This window comes from Taudactylus pleione, unplaced genomic scaffold (genome assembly GCF_031769625.1).
Source record: "Taudactylus pleione unplaced genomic scaffold, aTauple2 ptg000190l, whole genome shotgun sequence".
Taxonomy (NCBI): domain Eukaryota; kingdom Metazoa; phylum Chordata; class Amphibia; order Anura; family Myobatrachidae; genus Taudactylus; species Taudactylus pleione.
Genome location: NW_028284592.1, coordinates 637,264 through 658,076, shown reverse-complemented (window position 1 = coordinate 658,076; position 20,813 = coordinate 637,264). Strand labels below are relative to the sequence as shown.

General features: G+C 42.7%; 1 protein-coding gene across 2 annotated transcripts in view; it reads right to left on the bottom strand.

The window, feature by feature from the left end:
• Positions 1 to 957: 957 nt before the first annotated feature.
• BRD10 (bromodomain containing 10) overlaps positions 958 to 20,813 on the bottom strand; it is a 57,105-nt gene continuing 37,249 nt past the window's right edge. The window contains exons 5-8 of one of the 2 annotated variants that reach the window (XM_088476579.1): positions 18,961 to 19,050; positions 16,982 to 17,097; positions 16,152 to 16,318; positions 958 to 4,628 (exon numbers count right to left, since the gene is read on the bottom strand). In XM_088476579.1, the coding sequence (XP_088332705.1) occupies positions 1,429 to 4,628; positions 16,152 to 16,318; positions 16,982 to 17,097; positions 18,961 to 19,050 (3,573 nt within the window). In that variant the 3' untranslated portion in view covers positions 958 to 1,428. The remainder of the gene's footprint in view (positions 4,629 to 16,151; positions 16,319 to 16,981; positions 17,098 to 18,960; positions 19,051 to 20,813) is intronic. The other variant, XM_088476580.1, reaches the window with a different exon arrangement.

Here is a 20,813-nt window from a genome sequence, read left to right as displayed (position 1 = left end):
AGAGCATTGGCGCCCCCCCCCCTTCTATTTTTCAAATAGGGGCATAAGATGAAACACCCAAAAAACAGGCCATGACCTCATGACATAGAGATAGGGGAGGCCAGGACATGATGAAGATAAAAGAAGAGGAAGCAGAAAATTGACATGCCCGAACAGCGCCCCCTGCCCTGTGGTGCCCTAAGCCATGGCACAGATTGCACTACCCTAGTTACGGCCCTGGAATACTACATGTGGTTAAGGTATCCAGTGACACCCAGCATTAAGCTCTATTATCTAATGAACCATAATTATATTGGGTCTAGGTCATTAATTCTAGCACAATATAATTTTCTTTCCGCTTGTGTACTTTCTTATGCTTAATAAAATATTCTTATAACTATCCATAGATGTATTAATGAGATATAGTCATAAGATTACATCACTGATTCAGTGCCCTGTAATTGTTATAGTTTTGTGTTTTTAAAAGTGTAGCGTCTCTTATAGTTGCATAATCCATTCTGTAAACAACTGATAAATATATAAATTTTAAAATGTTATTGCACTTTTCCCTGTGGCTTTAGGAAAATAATTCTCCTTGTCCTTTCATTAACAGTAACTTTATAATGATTGCTGTCATGCTTATGTGTTGGTGGCATATAGCATTTAGTCAAGAACAAAATTGAAGGGTTCCCAGCCACAACAGATTCTCAGGCCCTCCTTGACAGATACTCTATGACATTTAAAAACCTCATGTTGAGGTAGATGACATGAATAAATTATGTTTATAAACATCAATATGCACCACAGGGTTAAGAAAGGTAAAGTTAAACACCTCACTATAGTTTTTGCACTGCAGAATAAACAAGACAAAAAGTAAAATATCAACACAGTGACTTGTATTTATTTCCTACATGCAGAATAAACTGCATTAATGCTAAACAGTACACTGTTCTGAAAAATACTAAGATACTTAAAAAAAAAACCCTATACATTATGTAAACAAAACATAAATAAGACAATGTTCTTTATACAGAATTTTTTAAAGAATGTTAAGGGACAAGAATATGTACAATTTTACATTTTAGCCTAAAATTTTCATAATACAGAGATTCATTTTTTTTCCCAAAAACAAAATGATTTTTTACAAATCTAGAAAGACAAACACTGTGCTAGACAATCTGCTAAAAAGTCCAAATAGAAGTGTGCAAATAGCTAGGCTATCAATGTCAAACTAGGACCTGTATTGGCTGGTCAAAATGAACCCTCTCGTTCGAGTTAAGCATTCGGCTATACAAACGTGAACTACAAATTAAAACTACAACCAACCAGTAATGCAGATTAACCATGTAAACTGTACTCATTGAAGAGCATGTGAAACAACAAACATAAGTTCAACATAAAGTAAGTGCCACAAAAGGTACTTTTATTCCTCATGTATTATAGTCTGATTTAAGATGCTACAGTGTTCGATTTTTCGGATGTTGAGGAAGGATACACAAAAAGGGCAGTATCCGCCACCTTGTTCTCCGAAATCATTGAAGTGGGCAAGAGATTACCTGGGGGGCATAACTTATTTACAGTGACTCCCTCCTTGACTGTGGTAGCTCTAGAGAATTGTGTCATGTTACTGGGCTGTAGATAGCTGCCTCTTTGTATACATGGAATAAGAAGTGGTTGAGGTACAGTTGCTGATGAAGACCTATCCACTGAAGATATAGGACATGGCGAGATATTTTTAGAAGGCATATTTACAATATGAGGTGCAGACTGTACAGAAGATAAAATGTTAGAAGTGCCAAAAGAATTCATACTCTTAAAAGGTTGTCCTGGAGGCTGCACTGGAGACAAGTTTTGTTTCAATGCAAATTGCACTGTGGTATTATTTGGAGGAGATCTCTGACACATTTGCACACTGTTACCAACTAAAGAAAGCCCTTGTCTGGCATTTGTTGATATAAGTAGGACATGACTTCCAGCTTTCAGTCCTTGAGGAGGAACGATCAAACGCATTCCATTAATTGTTATTTGAGTTCCAGGTGCCAGTGGTGTGCTAGTATTAATAACCAACTTCTGATGAGTGCAAGAATCATCCAACTGTGGTTTTACCTGTGTTATTGCAGTTGTAGACAATGGTGGTAAAGTTTGAGAGGCAGGAAACCCAGAGCCAGATTTACATAATGCAGGTACAAAAGGAGTCAATGGGGTCTGTGGCTTAGTGACATTTGTTGATAGTTTTTTGGAGAGATTTTCTGATGAGTATTCAGCTTTATTCATTAGTTCATTTGGTATTGGCTGATAAGCAGCTGCAGTAGGAGTTGTTCCTAAATGTGAACTCTCTCCAATAGTAGTTGCTACAGGCATTTGTAAGGAAGATGTGTTATGTGCATGCCCAGTGGTTTGTGTAGTTGACAATAAAACAGATGACGAAAGATGTCCAGTTTTCACAGTTGATATAGCTACAGAGCTCCCTCTATTTGATGAGCACACTCTATTGGACAAAGAAGGCAACAGCCTTGAGAGGTCTTTCACATTTCTTTCTGTGGCACTATACTGTGCTCCTATAGGATTAGGTGCTGTTACAACAGTACATGCCGTAGATCTCATTGTAGTGGGTACTTTGCATGCAATGTCTGTACTAATGCTTCCCACACCTTTGCCCAAGGGATTCTGTAATATATTGATTGGTATTACATTTTTCATGCCACCAGTGGTGTTAACAATAGTCTGTCCTATAGTTAAACCAATACTTACATCCTTAACTTGAGAAATAATAGGCGCAGTACTCTTTTTTAGTGATGAACCCATAGTGGGCGGAATTAAGATAATCTGCGGCTGTTCAGGTGGCTTGGCATAGGTTTTGCCAATAATAGAAGGATTAGCCTGTTTTGCGGCTTGTAGTGCTACATTTGTGCTTGGTGAACTGGTTGGAACTTGAGTGTTAATAAGAACATACTTCTGAGAGGTCACTGCTGATGTTGGCGTGGTGAGCATGCTTATTTTTGGGGCATTGCCAGATGGAAGGATGGGAGGCGGGGACAGCAGCATGACTTTTTGGAGTGAAGGCCCACTTACTAACTCACTCTTTGAAGGGGTTGTACTATCAGGCTGTACAACAGAAATATTACAGATCTTGTTTTGTTTTAGGTCTGTTGCAATATTTTTAACGGAACTGCTGTCCTGTCCACTACTATTGCAGGCAGATATATTTACAATTCCTGCTGTAATATTTGTGCTAGCATGGGACTGTGTAGGAAGCCAAGAGCTAGGTGAAACAGCGGTGACAAAATTAGAAGACTGCAAGGGTTTATCAGGCATTGGACATGGGACCCTTGTGCTGGTATGCTGGTCTTGGATTGACTTAGTGTTTAATTCTGTCAGTTGGTTTATACCAAAAGGCTCTAATGAGATCTGCGGAGCCTGCACGCCAGGTGATAAAGCAGGAGATGGAGTTACAGAAATAAAAGTAGAAGAAGCTGATGTTTTAGATCTTGACACCAAGAATGACTGAAGCTGTGGTGTAAAAGTAAAAATTGAGCTGTTAACAGAGGAACCCTGATCTTGGTTCGGATGTACTGTCACAACCCCAGTATTGCCACCTCTGGTCCTTACAAGAATTGACTGAGAATCTCTAATGCATATAGTTTTCAATTCCTGTTTTGCTTCTGAAGCAACTTTTTGTGGTGCAGGTGAAGCATTTACTATGTGACCAGTCATAATAGTGTTGTCTGTGGTAGATGTCACGCCTCCAGCATCAGAAACAACTGGTAGTGGCATGCTGGAAGACACTACAGAGGTTTGAAAACTATTTGGCAAAACAAGTGTGTTGCTTGTTTCACCTTTTGATGTGCTGCTTGCAATGGTTGATATTGGTGGTTGGGAAACAAGAGTTGAACACTTTGTGGAATGTACCATACTCTTGTCAAAAGCTGTGGTAAGCTGCGGTATTTTATCTGCGTAACCTGTGGAGGAGATGGACAATGGCACATTAGGTGTAGCGTTTGGTCCAGCTACATCAGACTGGCTTTCTCTAGATGTTGTTCCATCTTTATGCTGAATAAAAAGATTTTTAGGCAACAGAAGAAACTGCTGCATTAGTTTGTCTCCAGTTTTAGCATCTATTACAGGCTGCACCTGAATTTTTACTGGGGCGTTCTGTAAGACACACTGCCCGTCTGGGAGCTTGTAAATCATCTGTAGTGGAGTCTTTGATGAAGCTTGGCAAGACAGTGCAGATTTCACTGGAATCTGGTTTGTGGTTGTAGTTGCTATACTTTCGGAGCAAGGCACAGTTTTCCTGGTAGACTGTGCCAGGTGACTTGTTAAGGTCACTGTGTTCCCAATATTTTTTGCTAGCAAAGCTTGAATTGGCTTGGTCCCTTTGAGCACACCAATACTATCTGTGTTTATATCTGAGGCCTCAACTTCTATTTTCTGACAGTCTCTTAGCAAACAATGATGTGTATTACTCCCTTGTTCTGTGCATGTAGGCAATTCTTCATGTGTGCTTAATTTTATTCTCTTACTCTGCAAAGTTCCTTGTTCTTCATGATCTGTGTGACTGCATTGCTTATACTGACGTTTACAAGTTTTTGCTGGGGATATAGGCAACTTTTCTTTACACATGTCCATCTCTGTCAACTCCAGTTTATCTGTAAACAAAGTAACAAACATTAGTAAGAAAACAAAACATATGTTATTCATGCATTATGTATTTGTTCATTTTAAACACCCATTCTGTAACCTGGCAACAAAGAAGTGTATACGTACAGTATAGGTTTCTGTTTTATAATCCATTTTGTAACACATCTGTAGTTTTTAAATATATATTATTTGAAGTCACTTCTGCATGTCTAAATAACACATGGATGGTGTAATGGTTAGCATTACTGCCTCACAGCACTAAGGTCTTGGGTTCGATTTCCACCACAGCCCTAACTGTGTGGAGTTTGTATATCCTCCCCGTGCTAGCGTGGTTTTCCTTCGGGTATTCCCATTTCCTCCCACACGCCACAAAAATATACTGGATGGTTAACTGGCTCCCAAAAAAAAAATTAACCCGTGTATGTGGTAGGATTGTAAGTTCTACTGGGGCAGGGACTGATGTAAATCGCTAATTATTCTCTGTAAATCACTGTGGAATATGTATGCGCTATATAAAGAAGTAATAAATAAGTGGCTCTAAAACACAATAACATGCATGAGTTGCACATGAGCAAGTGATAAATGGGTATTATACACAGATTTACATTTGTGCTACAGTCTCAGCTTTTGGTGACTGGGAGACCAGCATCATGATCTCTTTTAAAGTTGGCAATGTGTGCCACGTACAGTATAGGGCGGTATTCAATTGTTTCACCCACTACGAGCCCGACAGGAGCTATTCAATTGTTGCTCCTGTCAGGCGCAATCAGCTACCGGCGCACCATTTCAGCTCACACCTCCCAGGGGGTGCGAGCTGAAATAGGCGAAAAGTTACACTTTTCGCGAATGCGGCCTGCACTTTGGTCGGAGGTAGCCGTTTTACACGGCTAAACCCGACCACTATGGGCGCGATCAGCTCAACAATTGGATATCGCCCCGCGTTCTCCCGTCCCTTTAGACGGGAGATCAGGCGCGCTATAACAATTGAATACTGCCCACAGTGCTCATTAAAAAAAAAGAAAAAAAAGAAAAAGTGTTCTTTCAATCATGTCAACATTGAAAGGATATATATGGAATCTTTCAGTTTATTAATCTATTTATTTTGGGCTTTCTTTGTTACGCAATAACTAGAAACTATTCAACAAAGAATAAAAGTATTACAAATACAGTAACCAAATACTAACAAACAAGTTAGAGCTGTATTAGGGCGGAATTCAATTGTTTTCGCGGTCCGGATCTCCCATCTAAAGTGACAGGAGATCGCGGGGCGCTATTCAATTGTTCCAGCTTTTTGCGCTGATCGCTCTGAAAGTGGTCTGGTTTAGCTGCGTAAATCGGCTTCCCCCGACCAAAGTGTTGGGCGCGATCGCGAAAAGTGCCGTTTGGGCGCCCAAACAGGTCACTTTTCTCCCATTTCAGTTCGCACCTTCCTGGGGCTGCGAGCTGAAATGGAGCGCTGGCAGCTGATCGCGACCCGACATCAGCAACAATTGAATAGCTCCGTCGGGCGTGAATGGGACTGAAAACAATTGAATTCCGCCCTTAGTGTCACAACAATCTTTAAGATGGTTACCCACTGGCACTTCTGATTGCTTATGAGGTAAAAGCCACCACTAGCGGCTGCGGGGTAGAGTATGGGTCATTGCAACCAATAGGACCCATCTCCTTGCCAGTTTACATTTTTTATTAGTGTTAAAGAAATTATATTTACAGTAAGATTTTTTACACCAGTAGGTAAATCAACTTTGTTATAGACATACTGTAGTTTAAACTAGAATAAAATTAATTCAAATTAACTTAACAGCCGGGCAACAGAAAGTTCTTCAATTCCAGTCTGCTTGTATTCTGAAGTCTTTTGGGCATCTGAAGACTCTCCTAGTGCTTCCAGTGCTAAGTCTTCTGCCACAGTGACCTCATCTACTAGCAAGTCCTTTTAGTATATCTCTCCTGCTCATTGCAGGTTCAAGTGGACTTTAACATCACTGTACTTCAGTTTACTCCAGACCTGTATTATACTGCTTTTACTCAGCATTGCAGCTCCTGACCTACTCTGCGACTCATTACTCACCATACCATCGGTACCTCTATCGATGGTGGTTGTTGCCCTGTAGGTCCTCTCCTAGAGTGTTGGGGTTGGTGCTGAGTTTCTGCTACAGCATTGATGCCGGTTGTTGGTGACTGGATGCTGGATCTAGGTTCCTCTTTGAGGATTTAGGCTTCAGTGAGCAGCTCTGATTGGTCTTCAGCATCTGTTAGCAGATTCCAGATGGGCTGCCGATTACCTGAATTACTCGCTGTGCTGTCCCCTGAGTTCTCAAACACTGGCTGCAGCCCCTTATCCCTATATTCAAGGTAAGGGGTTGAGTTCCACTCAATTGGTTCCAAGGGCAGACTGGGAACCTTGCAGGTATTACTGACCTCTCTGAAGGCCCCATTTACCACATGGCTCTCACCCACGGCTAGACCATGATCTTGCTAACACTATTCTGCTACAGCCCATCAGCCCAGTCTACGGGTCCTGATTCGGATCTAAAAGCTCAAAATGTGATACCAACTACCACTTCCTGTTTTCAGTACTGATGTCCCTGCAGTTCAAGACCTTTGCAGAAACTTAGACAACGTGGGAACAGATGATTAATAATTTATCAAACATATAATACGCAAGTGAATAGGAAGCGTCAAGTGGGGGGATCAAGAGCGGTCTTGCATCCTTGAACCAAATTTTGTAAATAGATTTATTGAATCATTTCCAATAGTCGGTACCATCTTCTTTTTGCAGTTAACCTACAGTTACCACTGTGTGCAAAGTGCATACAGTATTTTACATATCTCAAAATGGCTTTCATGTTTAGCTTACTGCTCAGCTTCGAAAATGGCTACGTCAACCTATTGCCATTTGCTGGGTAACCCTCGAACAGACTTGTTGCCCTGGTTGTCCCTTAGAACATTTATTGTGGACTCCGAAACGTATGTGACCCTTAGTCCTTCTGTTATTTTCTTCCATGAAAGCATAGTTACATGTTTGGTATAGGTTGGTTTCTCGTGTCCTGGTATTTTCTCTCCCAACTCCTGTCCTTTCCCTTAGGGCCATGGCTAAATTAATACCTAACCTTAATATATTCCTTTGGTATTGCCGGGATATCAATATTTTGAGGTACAAGATCAGTATTCCCTACTATGGAAATATTTCAGTATCTCCAGATCCAACATTGGTTACAAAGTGTGATATGTTCCTCTGGGCCCTTACAACTACCCCCTAGTGATATTTTCTCCTATATGAAATCCAGTGGGAGTAGAGGTAGTATTTATTTTAGTATAAATATATTTTGTCCTGTAGTTAAATGGCCTGACCAATTTTGGTGGGAACTGAACTTGGGTCATCCCATTTCTGAATCCCATTAGGAAAGGATTTATTCCATGTGCTTCCCTATGCATAATTGTTTGAATCATTCAGAAACACACGTCAAACTATTAAATAGATAATACCTTACCCCTGATTGCATACTTTTTGGCCCTCTTCTGTTGGCGGAATTGAGGAGGGCCTCATTTTCCATGTTTCCTTGGTCTTGCTCCCTTATCTGTGCTTTTTGGATAGAAGTATTCTCCCCGATTAATAAACTGCTATATGTCTACCCTGTATTAATTCAACCCCATCAGAAAAATGTGCTAGGTCAAATTTGTATTGCAACACGAGCTGCTCTGGCTCAGTGTTGGAGGAAACAACCACTCTCCCCTCCCCCTTTACTGAAGGTGTTTTCGTAAAGTTAATTTAAATTTTTTAATGGAAACAATCTATGCCTTATTCTACAGTACCTCCCCATTAATGAAGTGGATGGCTTGGCATGAATATGTGACTGACGAGGAAGGTGCTAATTTTATTTACAAATTGTCTATGTCGGACCCTTTACAGTTTAGTTTAAATAATTACAGTTATGGTAGACCTACTTCGATAACTCCTTTTCTTAGGAGGTCTATAGGGTCCACAGGGATACCATGGGGATATTATGGTTGGAAGACCAGGCACCAAACAGTTAAAGCTTCTGCTCCCAGAATGTCCCAGGTCCTTCCTCATATATACTCTGCCCCTAGCCATAGGACTTCAGTTTAGTTAACAAGCTTCAAGGCAGGAGAAGGAAAGAGGAGAAGGAAGATCAATCGTAGACTAGAAACACTCTTACATAAGATGAGGGAATCTTTGATCAAAAGAATATAACCCAATGGTGCCCTGTTTTAACTTCATTATTTAATTTACAAACTAATATCTTTACTACTTTTCTCAAAGGGTGCCCCGCCCAAGGCACATTTGTCCTTTTCTGATATATTTTTTGCTCTCTGCATATAAATATTTAATTTTTCTCTTTCATGGGTGCCCTGTTGACCCTATGGACCTCGAAGAAAAGGAGTTATCTAGGTAAGTCTACCATAACTCTAATTTTCTTATTTGGGGTCCATAGGGATCCACAGGGATACCATGGGGATGTCCTAAAGCATTTCCCCGAGCGTGGGGGACATTCCTGAGCAGAAGGGAGAACTCGTTGCCCAAAGGAAGCATCCTGAAAGGCAAAAGTATCAAAGGCATAAAGACAGAAGACCACGTGGCTACCTTGCACAATTGCTCAGAAGAGGCACCACGGCCCTACAGACTGAGTAGAATGTGCTGTCACCGTGCTAGGGACAGGGAGTTCAACCTCTCTGTACACCTGAGAGATAGTCATGTGTAACCATTTCGCTAGAGTCTGCTTATTAACTGGCCATCCTCATTTGTGAAAACCATATAATACAAAAAGAGCATCTGATTTTCTAACAGAGTTTGTACGCTCCACATAGATACGGAGAGCACACTCTACATCCGGGGAGGCTTCACCTACAGAAAGGTCTGGAGCCTGAAAAGCTGGAACAACAATTTCTTAATTCACATGAAATCGGGACAATACCTTAGGAATGTAACCCTCCCTTGTACGAAGAACAGCTTTATCCTGGTGAAAAATCAAAAATGGGGAGCGACAGGAGAGCACTGCCAAATCAGAGACTCTGCGAGCAGAAGAAATAGAAGGAAGTAAAAGTGTCTTTGCTGTTAACCACTTCAAATCCACAGAGTCCAAAGGTTCAAATGGGGAAGTTTGTAGTCCCTTAAGAACCAAAGACAAATCCCACGGTGCTACCAGTGGAACAAAAGGAGGCTGAACTCGCAAAACTCCTTGGAGAAAAATTCTAATGAAGCAATCTTCTTCTAGAACCAGACTGACAGTGCAGAAACCTGCACTTTCAAAGTGGCCAGGCGTAGACCTTTGTCTAATCCTGCCTGTAGAAAAGCCAGTACCCAGGAAATCCTGAATATCCTCGGATCATACTTCCTATGGGAATACCATTGACCAAAAGAATACCAAACTCTGTAAGAGATGCAGGCAGAAGCAGGCTTCCGTGCCCTAATCATCGTCTGAATTACAAAACTGGAAAACCATTCACTCTTAGGATGGAAAATTCAAGAGCCACGCTGTCAAAGCCAGATGAGGTAAGTCCAGATGTTGACATGGACCCTGCGTTAGCAGATCCTGCCGTAGAGGAAAAGGATATGGACTGTCTATGGACAGATTCTGTATGTCGGTGAACCAATGGCGTCTGGGCCAAGCTGGAGCCACCAGTATTACCGTTCCGCCTTCCTGCTTGAATTCTCTGAGAACTCTTGGAAGTAGAGAAATCGTAGGAAAGAGATACGCCAGCTTGAATTCCCACCTTACTGCCAGTGTGTCCACAAGGCTGCTGATGGGACTCTGGATCTGGTCCTGTACCTGGGGACCTTGTGGTTGTGGTGTGACGCCATGAGATCTACCTCTGGTAGACCCCTTTTGTTTACCAGGAGCTGAAACACTCCCAGATGGAGAGACCACTCTCCGGCATGTATTCCCTAGCGACTTAGGAAGTCTGCTTCCCAATTAAGTACTCCCGGTATGAATATTGCCTAGATGGACAGAAGATGACGTTCTGCCCAAATCAGAACCTTTGTCACTTCTTTCATAGCTGCATAACTTCTTGTGCCTCCCTGATGATTGAGGTAGGCCATTGTAATCGCATTGTCGGATCGGATCTGGACCGGCCTGCCCTGGAGCAGGTCCAGTGCCATGACAAGAGCTCTGTATACTGCTTGTAGTTCCAGAATGTTTATTTGGTCAGATGACTTTCTTGATTTGTCCATCTTCCCTGAAAGGTGTGACGACTTGTCACTGCCCCCATCCGCGAAGGCTGGCATCCGTGGTGAGAAACACCCCATTTGGAATCCAGAACAGGCGTCTTTCTTTCAGCCACCACAGGAGGGAGTGACAAACCTCTGGAGTGAGAGGGATCCTCTGAGACCTTATCAGATGATGCTGTCCGTTCCACCTGGAGAGAATCAATCTTGTAGAGACCTGGAATGGAACTGAGCATACCCGCTATGTTGAAGGTGGATACCATTGATCCCAAGACCTGCATTGCTAACAGAATGGATACCCTTCGTTTGCGTAGCAGCTTGCGTATTCACATTGATAGATCCACAATCCTGTCCTCTGGCAGAAACACCCTGTCCGAGAATCCAGAAACACTCCCAGATGTACCATCTGCTGTGTTGGAAAAAGTGATTTCTTCCAATTGATTATCCAGCCGTGCCAATATCAGAGGGTTGTCCAGATATGGCAGAATTCTGACTCTCTGATGCCAGAGATAAGCCGTCGAATTTCCAGGGAAACCATGTAATCCCCCGGCTCCATTGCCAAAGTAATTGACTGGAGAGTTTCCAAAAGGAAATTTGGGTACATGTATAAACCTGAGGGTTTTTAGATTTAGTATAGGGCAATAAGCCCCATTCTGTTCCTGAATCAGAAACAGATTGGAATAATAACCCCTTCCTTGTTGACACACAAAAACTGGGACTATTACCCCTGCCTGTAGCAGGGAGTGAATGGCTCCCTGAAAAGCTAAGGCCTTGTCCGCATCTGATGGAAGATCTGTGCAAAAATCTTCTTATGGGGATGTCTCCTGAAAGTGAGTGCACACCCCTGAGAGACCACTTCTCAGACCCAGACATCTGTTGTTGTTTGACGCCAACAATCCGCAAACTGAAGTAGTCGGCCTCCCACCCTGGGATCCCCCAGGACGAGGCCCGCTCCATCAGGCCGAGGGCTTGTTGTCCAGCATCAGGCCGAGGGCTTGTTGTTGTTACGGATGTCGGGGATCCGACACCCAAGAATCCCTGTGGAAGAGCGATGCAGACAAGGTGGAAGGAAAAGTCTTATCCATGGTAAGCAGACACTAATGGAGGCATTTGCACCTGATAGCTGTAGCAGTTGGCCAACCGGTAAAGATGAAGCTGGTGCTGAGGATTTGGCTGAGTGGCTGGGCGGAACAGCTGAGGCCGAGGTAGCAACTTGCGGCCGATGTTGCGGCATGAGGCAGAACGGCTGGAGTGGCTAAGAAGCCGGGTATGCAGGCTGTGGGAGAACGGCTGCTGGAGTGGCTAAGAAGCCGAGTATGCAGGCTGTGGGAGAACAGCTGCTGGAGTGGCTAAGAAGCCGGTTAACAGTCCACGGTGAAATAGCTGGAAGAAAATAGCTGACCATGCAGCTGAGCCGAGCGCTGTGAAATAAACTCTATAGTCGGCAAGGCAGCTAGACTCCAGTGTGTAAAAATAGAGGAAGGACTCATCAGGTGACCTGGGAGGAACCCAGCCTAGGTCTCAGCCATTCTGATCTCCTGGGAGCAGATCCGGTGGGGAGAGGAGCAGGAGAATCTTGAGCCATGTGCAAGTCCTGGACTGGACTTTAACAGTTGTCCAGCTAAGAAGCTGGATGTTCTGACGGGCCAGACCTCTTAGTTTGTTGCCTAGACTTTTGAAAATTAGTTGGCCTAGAGAAGACTGTTCTTTTGCTCGTCCCTGAGGACGGAAAGACTGAAGGAAAACTGCCTAGATTTAGCATTTGACGTAGATGGCAGACCTGCAGATTTTTAAGCCGCCAGAGTAGTGATTATATTATCCAACTCTACTCCAAATAGTACCTTTCTATAGAAAGGTAAGATTTCCAGGGCCCTCTTTGATCCTGTATCAGCTTTCCAAGATCTTAATCAAAGGGCCCTGCATGCTACTTATTGATGCTGCTGATGCCTAGAAGCTAAAATTCCAGCATCCACTGCAGACCCTCCCAGATAGAAAGCTGCTTCCCATATGTGGGAGATATTCATCACCTGTTCTCTGGTAGCATTTGGTAGCGAATCTTCCAATGCCCCTATTCATTCTTCAACAGCTTTGGCTACCCAGGCTTTAGCCATAGCTGGACGAACAAGCACTCCAGAACAAGACAGGCTTCAATCCTTTTATCTATGGACCACCCACAGCTACAGCGAGCGGCCATGATGATGGTCGCGATGGTCAAGACCATCGCGTCCATCGGGCTTGCGACGAGACCCTTGTGGTAGGGTCTCGTGGCCGCAAGCCCCAGAGAGCTTTCGGCTCTAACAGAGCCGGAAGCTCTCCACTGACATCACTTGTGATGTCAGTGGGGCTGCCCCCAAACGACAGGCGTTCTCATGGGAACGCCTCCGTTTGGTCAGCCACCTCCCCGGCCCGCCCACCAAAGGGGGCGAGCTATCACTCAACATCGACAGTTTGCCCCCTTTGTTGTGAGACCCGCAGCGACGGAGTGCCCGTCACTATCCGGGTCTCGGGCATGCGCACGACGGAGCCGACTCCATCGTGCGCATGCGCTCTGGGCCACCATTGACCCGGCTGCGAGCGCTCAGCGCTTGCGACCGGGTCTGAATCAGGCCCTCAGTTTCGACCACCTTCCGGTGGTGATTAAACATCGGAGCCTTCTTACTATGAGCTGGTTCATCATCCTGAATATCTAGGACTGATCTAACCGCCCTCACCAAAGAAGGAACATCCACTGTGGACGGATAATCTTCCTCCCCAGAACTAGATCCTGGAGAGGAACCCTGTGCATCATCTGCCTGATGATGCATCTGAATCCATATGTTGGGCAGACTGACAGAAAGATTACTTGCGCTTAGGTGTTTAGTCACTAACGGTCTGTTATCAACATTAGATGGTGCCATACTCTATAAATAAAATGGCCATAAATATCCTTCCATGAAGGATGCATAAGATGTGCCAACATAGCATACTGTGGACACCACATCCGAGCTGGCATCGTGGGAGCAGCCATACGATCCACAACCTTCATCATAACCTAGGAATAAGAGGCAACCAAAGATGGCTCTTGTCCAGGGACAGTTAAACTGGACTGGTGAAATGGTTCTGGACAACACACAATCCATCCTTTACCTCCTGAGAGGACACATAAGCCGTACACGATTTACATGGAACCAGCACAGGCTGCTCCTCCTCCTGTTTCCCTATAGGAAAGGTATACAGGGAGACTGACCCATACTCTCTTGAGACCAACCACTACAGGGCGCACTGAGCGTGGACCGGGAGCATCTCATAAACGTGGAGGGTAGGCGGAGCAAACCAGATGGGCGAAATCCTGCGTCTAGGTCAGAGCTGCCGGGGAGTGCCTACCTCCCCTAAGCTGCGTTAACCAGCCGGGTACGCTGGCCTCAGGGCAACAGATAGCGTCTACTGCTGATCTCCGGCGTCAGACGATAAGGCCTCGGCTGGTGTAATGAGGACGTGGCCAAAAACGGGCCCTGACAGCAGCGGCTTCTGGTGCGTCTCTGACACCAAAAGCAAGTACTGCCGCGCGCGATTCTTCGTAAGCGAAGAATCGCTTTGCCCAACATCTCCGAACATCTGGTGCAGTCCAGGTCGCAGTATTGCTGCTAGCCAAGTTCAGCCGCGACCCGCCAAAATCACCAGCACAATTACTGATGTTGCAGCCCCGCGGAGTTAGATGGAGCCGCAGTACGTGCGTCTTAATTCAGAAGCTTGGTACTGCCAAATCAGAAAAACATAAAATAAAATAAAAGCTTAGGACTGCTCTAAGCAGACCTCCTGTTACAAAGAAGCGTCTTAATCCTGCGGCACCAAACAACTGAAGTCCTATGGCTAGGGGCCTGGTATATATGGGGAAGAGCCCGGGGCATTCTGGGAGCAGAAGCTTTAACTGTTTGGTGCCTTGTCTTCCAACCATAATATCCCCATGGTATCCCTGTGGATCCCTATGGACCCCGAAGAAGAAAAAACTGATACTTTCAGTTAAGACCTTTTTCTGTTTGACTAGTTTTGTATTTGCTGTTGTATTAATGCCTATGTTGCTATATTATATTGTGTACATTTTGGAACCTGTTTTATGTGCCCTCTCCCTTTATATCCTCCCCGAAAAATGTCAATAAATATAGCCCACTGGTCTGCTGCCCATAAAAGTCCAAGAGCAGGAGGATTTTGTTGTGGAAAGGATTTTGGACCATTTTTCCAAAAGCCTCTAGTATTTCTTTATCAAGTGGAAAGAATACAGAATAGAATAGAGTTACTGGGAGCCAAAAGAAATTGTACATTCACCAAGGTTGATTTGAACTAGCACTCAGGGCTTGGCGATTGTCTTGTGTACCTGAGACTAGCTGTTGATCTTCGTTTCTGTGATAGTCTTTCCTGTGTATTAGTTTTGTCTTACGTACCCTGATTATTTTCTCTGGCTGCTCCCTAAACTGATTGTGAAGCAGAAATCTGCTACAGAACTTGACCACACTCTTACTGTACCCTATTGCTACTACTGCTATTCGCCCATACGGGTACAGGAATTTGGAACTACTTTGTCTGTGCCTGCTGTCTACTTTGCTACATGTACCATTAGTATCAATATTACAGCTTTCTTGCACCTCTGAATATTGTCTGTGTTGTTCTCTTTAATATACCAGATTCTGCTAATGGGGACCAACCCGGAACCAACTGGGTAGAATTCTATCATATCCACAAGACAAAATCACCAAGCTTCATAATGGATTCCACTAGGACACCAGGTAAAAGTACTGAAGCAGCTCTAATACAAGTAATTCAAGCTCTGCAAGGACAATTGGCGTTTATGTAAATAAGAGTAGAAGAATTGCAAGCCTTCAACCCTATCCATGTTATACCTTTCTGGTTTTCTTCCCGAGTTGAAGAGACTATCGCACATGTATTCTGTCCATTTTTATAATGTAGTAATACTAATATCACATGCTGACTCTTATACTTTGACCTATTTGTATCCCAGTCTTTTAGGAGTGTAATGTTTGTACAAGCAGGGAAAATTCATTTTACACAAAATCGGTTTATGCTTAATGCGTATCTCTCTATTTGTTTGCCATTTTCTTAATGTAAAATTATGCTTGAGATAACAGTGAACATAATATTACAAGGCTAACAATCTCTGTTAAATTCAAAAGCCAAACTGAATTGAAATTAATTTCAAAAGGTTATGTTCTATTGACAGAGTATAGTTTTAAGAAACGTGTTCTTAAAAAAGGCTGAAATATACTATTCTAGAGGCCTTAACAGTTTTTAAAAAAACGACACTACAAAACTCTGTTAGTTGCAGCATGTAAAAATAATTCTGAAATCGTACCAAGACATTCTTTCTTCTGTATTTCCTGGTGACAAAGTTCAAATGGTTCAGCTACAGAACTTGGAGATTTGTTTGCCTCACAATCATCACGAGAACATGAATCCCTGGTAAGATTCTCAGAATCTGTTAGGCTACGGAAATCATCATAGTCCTTTCTCAGGCGTGCTCTGCATTAGGAGAATAGAATGTGGAAGAAAGATCAGTGGCTAACTGCTCAGTGCGGACATGCATCTGCAGGCATTACCTGCAGTCTCACTGCGCCTAGCAGCAGACATGTACTACAATCAAATTAAATAATGATAATTAGCACAAAGCATGTCTGACGCTTAACATGTGCATAGTGGAACTATACCTAGCTATCACTATCAATCAGATTGTGAGCTGCTTGTGAGGGATAGCTGACTTTAAGGGTCTGCTTTTCCTTAGAGCAGTGTGTCTGAACTCCAGTCCATTTTAACCCACTAATAATTATTTCTTTTTCTCTAGGTAGAATTACACCAATCTAATTTTTAGTGGGAAACTACTTCAAAAGCGCTCCCTAGATGTTATTCTACTGCTCAATAAATTCAATTAAAGCTGTATAAGTAGACTTTTTCATTAACAAATACTTTTCAGGTTATTCTGTTCAATAATTTTTATCGGTAGTGCTGGGCATACACTATACAATTATCTGTCAGATATCTGTCCAATCTGCCTGGTTGGAATGAAAATCTGGTAATGTATGGGAGCAAATAATAATCGTCCATTTGCTCACAAACACTGAAAAACAGACACAAATGATCTTTCAGACAAATTGGTTAAATGAAACGAAATGTATTGCACATTATTACCGGTTTCTTTGGAAAGCTTTCAGCAGTTTTGGTTCCCATGGCAACAGTTCATTTAACAGACGCGTCAAGGTGCTATGCAGCTCTTTTACACCTTGTCTCCTGATGTGCCACTTTACCTAAAACATTAACATTTTACACACGATTTGAAAATTTCTTAATTGCTACTAAACTGCCAACATGCAATGCAAATCATTCATGTAAAAGAAATTGCTAAAATGTATACAGCTCTCAGTTAATATCAGAGTGATAGTCTAGTAAGTATTTTTGTAGAAAACAAAATGATGTATATATGGGATAATGCATTCCTTACTGTAATGAATACATGAACGAGGATGGTTCAATAAATAAGGTAACAAGAACTCTCATTGCGTAAATTTATTCAACTCGTACATATATGTATAAATCAATCATTTTTCCGCATAGTCCCCAAACTTGTCTAAGCAGTTGTTCCGACGATGCACCAAGGCATCTACCACGGCATAGAGGACATCAGTGTCATGCGCCTGAAGCCAGGACATGACGACTTGCTCAACTTCACCATCGGTTACAAATCGCCGTCCACACAGGTGTTTCTTCATTGGTCCAAAGAGATGGAAATCACTTGGTGCCAGGTCAAGACTGTAGGGAGGATGGTCCAGTACCTCCCAATTGTAGCGCCATAACAACTCATGCGTGAGTGTGGCCTGGCATCATCATGCAGCAATATGACGCCTGTTCGCAGCTACCCAGGTAGTTTTCGATTAATTGCCCTCCGCAACCAGCTCAATGTGTCACAATAGAAGACAGCATTCACAATATCTCCCTTGGTGAGGAAATCAAAAAGAAGCACGCATTTGTGGTCCCAAAACATAGTTGCAATTACCTTTTTTGCTGATGGCGTTGTTTTGAATTTCTTTGAAGGTGGGGACGATGTGTTTCCATGTCATGGATGCTTGTTTAGTCTCCGGTGTCACAAGATGCACCCAAGTTACATCACCTGTAACAAATACGCACCAGGAACTGCACTCCCTCCTCATGGTACTGCGTCAAGTGCACAAGAGACAATCCCATCCTATTGGTTTTGTGAACTTCTGTGAGTTGCTTCGGTACCCAGCGTGAACACTTTTTCCTGTACCCCAGTTGCTCATGAATGATGATGTGCACTGTAGCCACTGAAATGTTCAGTTCGTCAGCAATATCACTAACAGGAATGTGTCTATCATCCTGAATCAGACCTTCAAAACGGCACAAAAATTGTCATCTATGGTGGACGTGCTTGGTCGGCCGGAATGCTGCTCATCTTGAAAGTCTGTCCTGCCGTTATCAAAGGCAGTGCAACAAACCCACCTGTGTCCATGACAGGACGTTATCACTGTTCAACTCAACATGTTGGCGATGAATTCAGCTGCTGATGTGCCCTTTAGATGCAGAAATCTGATCACACTACGCACCTCAGTGTTTTACCATGCTTCCTCCAGCCCGCCATCGTACACCTGATGTAGGGACATATGAGGCGCAGTCTAATAGCTGTGAAAGAAAATCAGAGGTCTACCTGCTCTGGCCTGGCAAAAAATTAGAATGAAATAGAGAACAATATACACGAGAGGTCTTGTTACCTTACTTATTGAACCACCTTCGTATTAAAATCACTTGAATATTATATAATGAACAATGTACTCCTTATGATAAATTATATGGATATTAGAGGTCATCTTAGATTTCTGTGACTTATATCAAAGTATCAGGCTTTGAAAATTTTACATACGTACAAATTGTGTCACTTAAACAAAACGCAAACTAGCTGAACTGCAGCTTACTGTATAAAAAAAATATATCCTTGCCAAATAGAGACTACATGCAAATAATAAAAATAACTAAAGAAAAACATGTGTAAACATATGTGAAATCATATAAGATGATATTAAGATATTGACCATTGCAAAAACAAATACAAAGTTACAAAATAATAATACTTATAATAGTATTAAAGAAAACCTTACCGATTTCTTTTTATTGTTTTCAAAACTTTTAAACTCTCCATCTATTTTCTTTATCAATTCCCTGAGTTCATCGAGATTGGTACAGACAAGCTGAAAATATAATATATTTATATGCTACAGATAATACAACATAAATAGAGCACATGATATGTTTTCCTGAGACGCATTCAGCCTTAACAGTTTAAAAAATGCTGGTCCAGGATCTGGCCCACTGTAATACTGTCATGATAATACGTCTGCCAAAGATTTATTTTCTGAAATTTTCTTGAAACCTTTTAATAAAACTGGTGTTGTACAGGCTGGGAATACAAGAAATGCAAACTTTTATTCAAGGATTGTCAAAAGCAGTTACAGCAACGTGCATAACTTAACTTAGGTATTATTCGTTCCTATTTTAACGGTTTTTGAAGTTGGTACCAATATGTATAAACCTTATAGATCTCTAATAAACAATGACAAATTGGGTCTGATTCATGTCCGGATGGTATTGCAAAGCCGCATGGAAGCGACTGTGCAAAACCGTACAGCATATATGAAGATTCTGCAGGAGACGTCTATAAGAAGCAGAAATCTAAATAGGCTCTGGGGATTGCTATGGGCAAAAATACTTTCTTATTTTAATAAATATCAACTACTGTTCCATATGACAAACTCTCCTCCTTGTTCAATCTTAGTGTGTTGGATTAGAAGCATAAACTGTTCTGTTTAGTATTTATTACATAATAAAATGTAATCAGTGAGGAGAGTTTGTTATGGAGAATGATATTATTTGCATATGTTCTATTTTGTACATGGTGTAAGAATTGGCAAATATATACATAAAAGCAAACCTTGACAAATACCTGTCTTTCTGCATTAAAATTACGGTACCTTGATATCATCCAAACATAAATATTATAATCTGATTAACATAATCCCTTCCTGCCCACTGCCAGACATTTATATCTGAGACAGGCAGTCCTTGGGCGGAACGGACGTAAATTTAAGGCTGCTCAATAAACAAAGCCTGACGGTCAATGACAGCCCCAGAATCCAGGGAAATGGCCCTTACTTACAGTGTCTGGCCACAACACTAATGGTGGGTACACACTGGGCGATATTACTGAGCGACTGCACTATTACGACATCGTAATCGTGCAATCGCTCAGTAATCGTGCACAAATCGTGCACTTTTATGTCGGAAACTCCCGCTGGTCGTTTCCGACATTGTCCATCGCCTGAACATGCAGCACAATCTGACAACCTCGTCAGGTTGCTGCATGTTGGGGAATGGGGGAGAGAGCCCGGCGCTGAACGATATCGTTAATGATATCGTTCAGCGGCTGTGCTCAATGTCATGAACGACATTGAGCACAGCCTGCCGGGGACACACTACACGATATCGCTCAGGGAGCATATCGTGTAGTGTGCACGCCCCTTAAAATTGATTGATACGATTAGCATGGATTTCTACACTGATTGTAGGAATTCTTCTAATATCAAATTAGACATGTCAGCTGAATGAAATCAATGACTGGGGCCATGTCACATAGGGGATCTGTAGTATACACTGTGTTAGTGATTGGTTTGGAAATGTTAAGCTTGGTACACACTAAGCAACGTGTGTACCCAGCAATGCGACCGGTGACCCCCCCACCTGCCGACGGGTCGACATATCGGGCGGCCGGTACACACTAGATGATCCGGTGCCTGACCGCCCTATAGATCTGCCCCTGCTGCATCGTTAGGTTGGCCTGCATGTAGGGATGACCTGGCGATGTGGCTGACGACCCCACGGGAGCGCGCATCGCCCGACATAGTGGGCACACACTTGATGATTTTGAAGATTTGTTGTTTCGAACTGTCGGAATTGG